General features: G+C 46.0%; 2 protein-coding genes across 2 annotated transcripts; one reads left to right on the top strand and one right to left on the bottom strand.

Moving 5' to 3' along the window:
- Positions 1-4,661: 4,661 nt before the first annotated feature.
- Positions 4,662-6,776, top strand: LOC137083390 (uncharacterized). Its single transcript, XM_067449313.1, has 2 exons — positions 4,662-5,057; positions 5,604-6,776. Exons 1-2 carry the CDS (start codon positions 4,752-4,754, stop codon positions 6,681-6,683), a joined length of 1,386 nt encoding a protein of 461 aa, XP_067305414.1. The 5' UTR covers positions 4,662-4,751; the 3' UTR covers positions 6,684-6,776.
- A 315-nt stretch (positions 6,777-7,091) lies between these two features.
- LOC137083398 (zinc finger and SCAN domain-containing protein 29-like) lies at positions 7,092-9,304 on the bottom strand. The gene is made up of 3 exons (XM_067449325.1): positions 8,641-9,304; positions 7,679-7,837; positions 7,092-7,484 (listed from the first exon to the last, which is right to left on the bottom strand). Exons 1-3 carry the CDS (start codon positions 9,014-9,016, stop codon positions 7,201-7,203), a joined length of 819 nt encoding a protein of 272 aa, XP_067305426.1. The 5' UTR covers positions 9,017-9,304; the 3' UTR covers positions 7,092-7,200.
- Between the last annotated feature and the right edge of the window lie 871 nt (positions 9,305-10,175).

Raw genomic sequence — 10,175 nt, 5'->3', positions numbered from 1 at the left:
GAGCAGGCTCTGGTAATGGCACAGGAAGTAGAGACACTCCTGCAAAAAGGGGCTATAGAGAGGGTTCCCCCTCCCAGCAGGGAGTCTGGCTTTTACAGCCGTTACTTCATCGTGCCGAAGAAGGATGGGGGCTTACGCCCGATATTAGATCTGCGGCTATTGAATCGCTCGGTGGCCAAGCTCAAATTCAAGATGCTTACACTCAGACAGATTGTAGCGCAGGTCAAATCGGAGGATTGGTTTGTCACCATAGACCTCAAAGATGCGTATTTTCATGTCTCCATTCTTCCACATCACAGGAAGTTCCTGAGGTTTGCCTTCGGGGGAGAGGCATACCAATATCGTGTACTTCCCTTCGGTCTAGCACTGTCACCCCGCACGTTCACCAAGTGTGTGGATGCAGCTCTGGCGCCGCTGCGTCTACAGGGCATCCGCATACTGAACTATATCGACGACTGGCTGATTCTAGCAAATACAGAGCAGATGGCGGTTCAGCATCGAGATGCTGTTCTCGCCCACATGTCGAAGCTGGGGTTGAGGCTGAACGCCAAGAAGAGTGTGCTTTCTCCGGCTCAGAGAACCACTTTTCTAGGTGTGAACTGGGATTCGGTAATTATGCGGGCGCAATTATCGCCAACACGCATAGCATCGGTCCTGGCAGCCGTCAGAGAACAGAAGCTAGGCCGGGCCGTCACTGTGAAACAGTTCCAGAAACTGTTAGGTCTCATGGCAGCAGCGTCCAACGTGATACCTTTTGGCCTACTGTACATGAGGCCACTGCAGTGGTGGCTCAAAACGAAGGGGTTCTCCCCGAGGGGAAATCCGCTCCGCACGATCAAAGTCACGCGGCGATGCCTACGTGCTCTGGTCATGTGGAAAAACCCGGGGTTTTTATCTCAGGGTCCCGTGTTGGGGGCTCATGTTCGTCGCGTAACGCTAACGACAGACGCCTCTCTCACGGGCTGGGGGGCGACCATGAGTGGTCGCTCGTCCCAGGGTCTATGGCAGGAACATCAGCGGCACTGGCACATAAATCGGCTAGAGATGCTCGCAGTGTTTCTTGCATTGAAACAGTTCCTGCCCGACCTCAGGGGCCACCATGTGTTAGTCAGGACAGACAACACGTCGGTGGTCGCCTACATAAATCACCAGGGGGGTCTGAGGTCCCGTCCTTTGGACAAATTGGCACATCGGATCCTCCTGTGGGCCCAGGGGAAATTGCTGTCAATCAGGGCAGTATATATCCCCGGGGTCCTAAATCAGGAAGCAGACAGCCTGTCGAGACAGGGGCCGAGGCCCGGGGAATGGAGACTCCACCCAGAGGTGGTGGAGCTCCTATGGAAGGTTTATGGGAAAGCGGAAATAGACCTATTTGCTTCGGCTGAGAATTCCCACTGCCCGCAGTGGTTTTCTCTGACCCATGGTACAGGAGTGGCCGAGGCTACCTCTGTACGCCTTCCCCCCGATTGTCCTGCTTCCAGGAGTTCTGGAGAGGGTACGCCGGGACGGGGCCCAGGTACTTCTAGTGGTTCCGTACTGGCCGACCCGAGTATGGTTTTCGGACCTGATATCTCTCCTGGAAGGCTCTCCGATGGAGATTCCGACCAGGAGGGATCTACTCTCTCAGGCGGGCGGGAGATTCCTGCACCCACGCCCGGAGATGTGGAAACTGTGGGCCTGGCCTCTGAGGGGGCTAGGCTCATAGAGGAAGGTCTCTCGGCCGAGGTCGTAGAGACCATCCTTCACTCCAGAGCTCCGTCCACGAGGAAACTGTACGCTCTGAAATGGAAACTTTTCTCAGCATGGTGCAGAGAACGCCAGTGGGACCCAGTTAACTGCCAGGTTGGTACAGTGCTGGAGTTTCTGCAGGAAAGGTTCTCGGCAGGGTTGACCCCCTCCACAATAAAGGTGTACGTGGCGGCCTTGGGTGCCTTCCACGTCCCTTTCGGTGGAGTGTCTTTGGGAAGACACCCTCTGATTACACGTTTCCTCCGTGGCACTTTAAGGTTGAGGCCTGTGATGCACTCGAGGGTCCCAGCATGGGACTTAGCCATTGTTTTACGGGGCTTGTCCGAGCCTCCATTCGAACCCTTGGAGGAGGTTTCGGATAAGTTCCTTACCCTCAAGACGGTATTTTTGTTGGCTATTTCATCTCTAAAGAGAATAGGAGATATTCAGTCCCTGTCTGTAGGGCCCTCATGTTTAGAGTTTGCGCCTGGGATGGTGAAAGCATTTCTGCATCCCAGGCCGGGTTATGTCCCCAAGGTTCCTACGAGCCCACGGGGCCCCATCACTCTTCAGGCGTTCTGTCCTCCTCCTTTCACGACGTCAGACCAGGAAAGATTGAATCTGCTGTGCCCTGTCAGGGCGTTAGATACTTATGTCCACAGAGCTGCCCTGTGGAGGAAAACTGATCAGCTGTTTGTCTGTTTCGGGCCCACTAAGAAGGGGCCCCAGTATCTAAGCAGAGGATGAGCAAGTGGGTGGTCGAGGCCATCTCACTTGCTTATGAAGCGGCCGGGCAGCCGTCTCCACTGGCTGTCCGGGCGCATTCAACCAGGGGTATGGCTGCTTCAAAAGCACTTTTGTCGGGGGCTTCCCTCCACGATATTTGTAACGCGGCCGGATGGTCGTCTCCTTTAACCTTCGTCAGGTTCTATGAAGTAGACCTGGCATCTACAGTTGGGGCACAGGTACTCTCGTAACCGTGTGCGCTTCGGCTTCACACATACGAAACACTTGGTCCTATGGCGATGTGGGTATAAGCGTTCTCACAGCGTTTCGACGCAGCTCGAGTTCCCCGAAAGGGAACGTCTCAGGTTACGTATGTAACCCTAGTTCCCTGAGGGAACGAGACGCTGCGTCGCCCTGCCATACTCCCGGCGTGCCCGTGATCACTTACTTCAGGCTTTATCAGAAGCTAGTTCCTGTTTGTGCTCGCGGACCTTTTATAGTCTCCGGTTGATGACGTCATCACGTCGGCGACGTCATCACGTCGGCGACGATCGATCTCCCGATGGAATGGTTCTACAGGCGCTTCACGACGCATTAACGCACAGGCGTTCTCACAGCGTTTCGACGCAGCGTCTCGTTCCCTCAGGGAACTAGGGTTACATACGTAACCTGAGACGTTCTCTCAAACTTCAACACACACACACACACATACATCCACTTCCTCTGTCTGATATCTCAGTCGCTCTACTTTTCACACACTTGCTTTCACACACTGCGCAGTTATGCTCTCACAAACACACACATGCTCACATTCATACACACACACACACACACACACACACACACACACACACACACACACACACACACACCTGCTTCTCCTGCAGATGAGCACAAAGCACTCCTTGCTTATGTTGAATGCACTTCATACATTCATACGCACTTCTTGCGTTTTAATCTAAAACTACACACAGCACTTCTTGCATGTGTTTTGAATGCACTTCATACATTCATACGCACTTCTTGCGTCTTTTAATCTAAAACTACACACAGCACTTCTTGCATGTGTTTTGAATGCACTTCATACGCACTTCTTGCGTCTTTTACAGTTTTTTTCAACTGCTTACACACATTTTCCAGAGGTTTCCTCTTTTTTTCAAAACTTAACACACAAATTCAAGAATTCCACACACAAGAGGCAAAATGCCTCACATCTCTTTCAAAATGAAACAGTTAAAATATCACAAACATATTTCAAAAGCAAACATTTGTCTTACTTTGTAAACACCTTTACCATAATGTTATATTTTTGATTGTCATATACACACTGTTATTCAAAACCTAAAGCTCTTCTTTTAAAAGCTCACATGTACATGAATGAATGTAATTGGGAGAGAGCTGTTGAATATATAAAGTAAAAACAAAAGCAAAATTAAAACCAAACTTTTAATTTATGTTTTTTTTTTTTTTTGCTCTTTGTGGCTGTAAATGTAGTATTAGTGTACACAGTTTGAAAAGAAGAAAAAAAAACACATCAAAAATATGTAGTGTTGTAGCATGTAGTGTAAAACCAAACATAATGTGTGTGCTTGCAGATGGTTGGGTGTATCTAGGCTCCATCTCTCCTCCGGGCTGGGTCCGGCCACAATACTTCATCCACGTCACATCCTATATTCCTTGCCAGACACCGTGGAAAGAACCTTCTTGTATGGCGTATCCAACCTTGGATGGAGGCAGCATCAGTGTCTCCACAACTCCTCTTACTCTGTCTGCATTGTTTGCATCCATTGTCCAAAAGCTATTACTTGACCTTTGGCCTATTTATAGGCCACTACTAAAGATATGATTGGTTGTTGTTAAGTAAAGCAACAAGTGTTTGCACATGTGAGGAGTTAGTGTGAGGCACTGATGAATTAGTGTGGCATTTTGATTGGTTGTGTTTATAAAAGGAAATCAAGAAACTTCCTGTCAGATTTTTGTGTGTTGCCTAGAAAATTGTGTGTTGTGTTTTGCAAAAAGTGTTTAATGAAATTGAAAACTGAGTAAAAGGCCAAAAAATAGTGTATGGTTTTGCAGATTTAGTGTGTGGTTCTGGTGTTTGAGTGTCAGGTTTTAAAAATTGTGTGACAAGTAACAATTTTGTGTGTAAGCAGTTGAAAAAAACTGTAATCTAATGGCTCGTTTCCACTGAGCTATACAGTACGGTACAGTACAATACGGTACGGTTCAGGTCGGTAAACCATGAATTCGGCGAGCGTTTCGACTGCCAACATTACCCTTTTTGATAGGCGTGGTGTATGCCGGAAAGTAGTAATCAACGTCACTTGATAGGCGTGGTGTATGACGGAAAGCATCGGTTGGCGTCATTCGTGCGCGCGAAGAGAAGAACAATGGAGGCCTTACAGCAGATCTTGTTCTTGCTTCTCGGCATGTGGCTGTTTATAACAAGGAGGAGACAAGCTTTGTTTGATAAAAGGCTGCAGTCTGCAAGGAGAAACACAGCCGAAACATATAGGGAAATTCGGGAAATGTTAAGGAGCTGGGACGAGACGGACAACCGCGCTATTCAAAACAAGGCAAGACAAAAACGACGGCGCAGGAGGGTAAGCTTAAACTAGCTACAGTTTTTGATGTCATGTATTACAAAGTATTCCGTCTCATGTACTGTCATGTGCTAACTAACGAATTTTCTTATCAATTAAATAACCCTACAGTGAGAATAAATAAGTACAAAAAGCCCTGCTAGTGAAACCAGGCCTTTATCTGTAAAAATCATACAACTGTGATAACTGTAAACTACAATCTATTCATTATACTAATAAAAACTGTGAAGGTTGCATTTTGAGAACAATCACTCACATGACTCTTTATATTATTACAAGCGCAAAACTAGTTGAGATTGATGACTGATTATCTGTACTGTCTGTAATTTTGCGAAGATAGTTAGTCTATATCTGTTGACTAGTGTTACTTTTTGCTTCAATGAAAGTGCCCTCTCTGGTGGAGTAACACTTTCAATGCTGTAATTTTCTGTTGACTATGTATTGTTTAAGCCGGTCTATGATAGTTCAACTTTTAATTAAGGGATCTTAGCATACTGTCCATCACTGCTACATTGTTTTAACATTGTTTTCTTTGTGTTTTTTAAGTTAATCAATCTGGTGCAAAATCGGCGCTGCAGACCAACCATATGGACTTTTAGACGCTCAAATGAGTGGTGGGATGTGATCGTTCCAGGATTCACACGCACACAGTGGGTGCACAACTTCAGGATGTCTGAAGAAACATTTCTGTTCCTTTGTGCCATGCTGCGTCCAGCAATGGAAAAGCAGGACACAAACTTCAGAGTGTGTGTTCCCCTAAAGAAAAGAGTTGCCATCGCACTATGGAAGTTGGCCACCAACAGCGACTACAGAAGTATTGGCCATCTTTTTGGAGTCAGCAAAACAACAGTGTGTCGGTGCGTCCAGGAATTCTGCGAGGCTGCTTGCATGTTGTTAGTTCCAGAACAGATTAGTTTTCCTGACCGGCAGAAGCTTAAAGAGATGGCAGCCTACTTTGAGAACCGATGGGGACTTCCACAATGTGTTGGTGCCATTGATGGGTCACACATACCCATAATAGCCCCAAAAGAGTACCACTGTGATTACTTCAACAGAAAAGGCTGGCATTCCATCATCCTGCAGGGAGTAGTCGACGGAAAAGGACTATTTTGGAGTGTATATGCAGGAATGGCTGGGAGTTTGCATGATGCTCGGGTTCTGAGACTGTCAACATTGTGGGAGCTAGTTGAGCGTGGAAGCCTTTACCCAGCTTGCACCAGGAACATCAGTGGGGTTAATGCTGGCTATTATCTGCTGGGAGACTCTGCATATCCTTTGCAGACTTGGCTCCTAAAACCATTTCCTGACAATGGCCGGCTGACAGCAGAACAATTGACCTACAACAAGAAAGTGTGCAGGGCTCGCGTAGTGGTAGAAAATGCTTTTGGGAGACTCAAAGGGAGGTGGCGGTGCCTTATGAAGAGGAATGACAGCGACATTGAACTGGTGAAATCCATGGTGTTGACTTGTTGTGCTTTGCACAATCTTTGTGAAAGTCATGGAGAGGATTACCAGCACGAATGGGACACACCTGTTACTGCAGAGCCTGTGGTGCCACTGGCACAGGGTGCAGAAGAGGAGGGCAGGGACGTACGTGAGGGTCTAATGCGGCATTTGAACAGTTAAATCTGTTGTACATTTAGCAAAGGCACACTTGTGTGAATGCTAGGTTGTTTTGTTTACTTGTTTGATTAGTATTTTGGACATTAATAAATTGTTTTTTCTTTTACCCTGCCTCTGATTCATATTTTGTGAAAGAGAGGACCTTTTACTCTCTGTAATACCATGTAGAAAGAAATTTAGATTTTACTTACAATAGGTTACTTTAAAATCACATGAGAAAATAACACATTAACAACTATTTTGTATGTTAAAGTTAAGCATAATCTCCAAAATGGACATCTTATCAAGGTAGTGAACAAAATGTCCATTCATTCTGACATCGTTGACACCAGATGGCAGGAATGTTAATCAAATGACATAAGATAGAAAACCTGTGAGACAGCAATTGAACACATGACAAGACACACGAGGTAAAAACCAAAAAGTACTTTAATTTGAAAAGTCAAACAAATGCTTAAATACAAAGTGCTGTGCAAAAACAAAAAAATGTGCAAACAAAAAGTTTTAAAGTGTTAAAGCACTAGTGGCTGGATGGTGGAACAGGGTCACGGCGACTACTCAACACCTGCACAAGCTGACTGAGTGTGCCTAGGAAAGCCTGATTAAAGCTTGCAGACTGCTCCATGTGTTGCTGAGTTATTTCAGCCTCATGCCGCCTTGCCTCACGAGCATCCTCCAGCATCATTTCAAAGCGCCGGTCACGACGGTCCTCCATCCTCTCCAGCCACTCCTGCTGCCTCTCATCAGCTGCCTGCATCTCGACCAGGGCCGCAACAACATCCTGTTGCCCCCTTTTCCTCTTGCCTAGAAATACAAACAGACAGGAATGTTGGCTGGTTAGCGAAACATTTGTATCCTTTGATTTTTGCAAACCAACATAAGGGTGAGGCATCTAGTGTACTACAACGCAATGTCCAGATTATACTGTATAAAATCTGTATAATACTATAATATTTATGTTCAGTAAGTGACTTTTCACTCTGGTATTCACGTCTTACCGATGGTTATACGCCGGGGTTCACTCGAAGGAGATGGAGCAATGTTTTCTGCTGGTGTCGGTGTTGATGTCCTGACACTGGCAGGCGCACTTGAGCTCTCAGAGGTGGACAACATCTCATCAAGTCCCTCTGTTTCCTCCTGACAGCTAGGATCTTCAACTGAAAAGTTACACAAGTCAAGTTAATTACACAAACTGCAAAAATACAGTTTAAGATAAACATACAACATAGTAGGACTGAGTGGGGACTAAACTAAAGGTTTATTAGTTTGCCAGATTATTTTTATCGGTGGTTTAACATTTCAATCCTAAAACAGCTGCCAAATATAAAATGTTTAGTTTAGCTACTACACAATACCTGGAGGAGGTCCATAATCCACGAGTAGAAATATAGTGGTGCCCCTTTAAGGAGATGCGCGTTTCCCTAATGAACTGCCGGTATTTTGTGTGTGTGTGCTGAACTGTTCCGCGATTCACACAAACAGTGAAGAACACGGACTCGGGAGCGCTCTTGCTCAGGAAAGTAACCTGCGTATTAGTTTTAGCCGATTGTAATGTATGTAGTTCAATAAAACACATGTACTCTAAGCGGTGATGGTGTTAATGATTTACCTGAGCGAGAGTGAGCTTCAGTGTATCGCGCTCGGAGTGCAGAGTGAAAAAACACACTTTTCTTTCAACCTAAACTGAAAAGGGCAGGGCTTCGACGCAGACGGGCTTTGCATCCCAGTTTGGGAACCGCTTTATTAGGGTAAAGTTATCTGACTGTACTAAGTACGTTTCTAGATTTGTACTTCGGCCAGCACTGGCTAATAAACTAGCGTCTTGATAGCTTGCAAATCTCGGTTGATACCTCACTGGCTTGCAAAACAAACAACATGCTTGCTCTAAAGTTGTGCATTGGAAGTAAGCTTTAACGTGATCGTTGTACACTTTATTTTACAACTAGTTATACGAACTTACCGACAGACTCCATCATCGACTCCAGCAACGAGGTGGCCGTATCGATGCCTCCTTCTCTTCCCAAACTTGCTGGTCTGTGTCCGTAGATGGCGTCCATCATATCGAACCACTTCCATTTCTTTCTGTGAACACCACTCCGGCTGTTGTGGTCTTTCACCTTACGATAGTCACTACGCAGTTTCTTACTTTTAGTGCGGCACTGCTCGGACGTCCGCTGAAACCCCTCGAGAGCCATTCTCTCAGAAACATGCTGAAAAACCTTTTCGTTTCTCACCATGCCATCGAGTTCCCTTTGTACCCCTTCTTCGCCGAGGATACCCAGCAAGGTCTGCACCTCCTGGCTCGACCACGGTAACGTTAAGCTGCGCGCCGACATTGCTTTGAAATCTTGTGATTTAAAAATGGCGCCTCTTGCGTTGTCTATCCCCCTGTCGCACGTGCAAGTGACGATTCTCTGTCAACCAATCAGCGTTCTGCAGTGAGTCTAGCTCCACCCTTAAGTACCATACTACTGTGCTAGGTACCCCAACGGAAGGGTATCGAAAAAAGTGTTACGGTACGGTTCGGCATTTTCCTAACAGTCACAACTTTTGGCAGTGGAAACGCAAATAAACGTGTACCGTACCGTATCGAACCGCACTGTACCGCTCAGTGGAAACGAGCCATAAAACTACACACAGCACTTCTTGCATGTGTTTTGAATGCACTTCATACATTCATACGCACTTCTTGCGTCTTTTAATCTAAAACTACACACAGCACTTCTTGCATGTGTTAATCTACGCAGGCGCTTTCCCTAAGACCTGGAAATTACTTCTCCGTCTTTTTCAAATTAATCATGTATTTCAAACATTTGTTTAGTAATAATCAATTATAGGTTCGTTTAGTAAGGCAATAGGTAGTTACCCAAGGCAGCAGCTCACAAGGGACCACACGAAACAAAATACAAGCAAAATTGCTTACCTTGTATTTCTTTGGCGCCTTTTGTTTTGTGAGGTCTCGTGCCGAGCCGCCACGGGCCCCAGCCTTTTCTGGCTCCTGGCTGGCTCGCCAAATATGTCGTGGCAAATTCTAAGTTCTTGATTGTCTCCGGTGCTTTAAAGAAAATCTCTCAGAGTCGAAGTTCCAGGTCTCAGAAGAAATTAACTTTATTGTATGAACAACAAAGTGAGATGCCAGCTGAACATCTGACCATCTCTTCCTCAGCTCACACTTTTATACAGTTCTAGCTCAAGGTTTCATGGGAGGTGCATTACTCCCCACACTTTTTGCCACACTTGCTCTATTCATAAACTTATCTAGTCTTTTTTGTAATGGTGGCCGACTGCCACTAGTTTTTCTTTCTCATCCATTAGGCACCATTCTTTTTACAGTCACCTCCTGGTTTTTTCCACAATTATATATAAACAATGTATCATATTTGTCTGTGGGCCTTCCCCGCCTTCCCAGTACATGACAGTGGCCCAGCGCTTCTCACCCATTTTCCCTGGCAACTAATGTAACAACTCCTGTTTCTCACGCTTTGATGTTTCTTA

The sequence above is a fragment of the Pseudorasbora parva genome, chromosome 1 (genome assembly GCF_024679245.1).
Source record: "Pseudorasbora parva isolate DD20220531a chromosome 1, ASM2467924v1, whole genome shotgun sequence".
In the NCBI taxonomy this organism is placed as follows: domain Eukaryota; kingdom Metazoa; phylum Chordata; class Actinopteri; order Cypriniformes; family Gobionidae; genus Pseudorasbora; species Pseudorasbora parva.
The sequence above is the reverse complement of the archived record's forward strand: the minus strand, read 5'-3'. Positions and strand labels throughout refer to the sequence as shown.

Coding starts and splice junctions, on each gene's coding strand:
- LOC137083390 (XM_067449313.1), top strand. CDS start 4,752: ATGCCGGAAAGTAGTAATCAACGTCACTTGATAGGCGTGGTGTATGAC. Junction 5,058..5,603: donor AAAAACGACGGCGCAGGAGG/GTAAGCTTAAAC, acceptor GTGTTTTTTAAG/TTAATCAATCTGGTGCAAAA.
- LOC137083398 (XM_067449325.1), bottom strand. CDS start 9,016: ATGTCGGCGCGCAGCTTAACGTTACCGTGGTCGAGCCAGGAGGTGCAG. Junction 7,838..8,640: donor GTCGATGATGGAGTCTGTCG/GTAAGTTCGTAT, acceptor GTAACTTTTCAG/TTGAAGATCCTAGCTGTCAG. Junction 7,485..7,678: donor ACCCCGGCGTATAACCATCG/GTAAGACGTGAA, acceptor TTGTATTTCTAG/GCAAGAGGAAAAGGGGGCAA.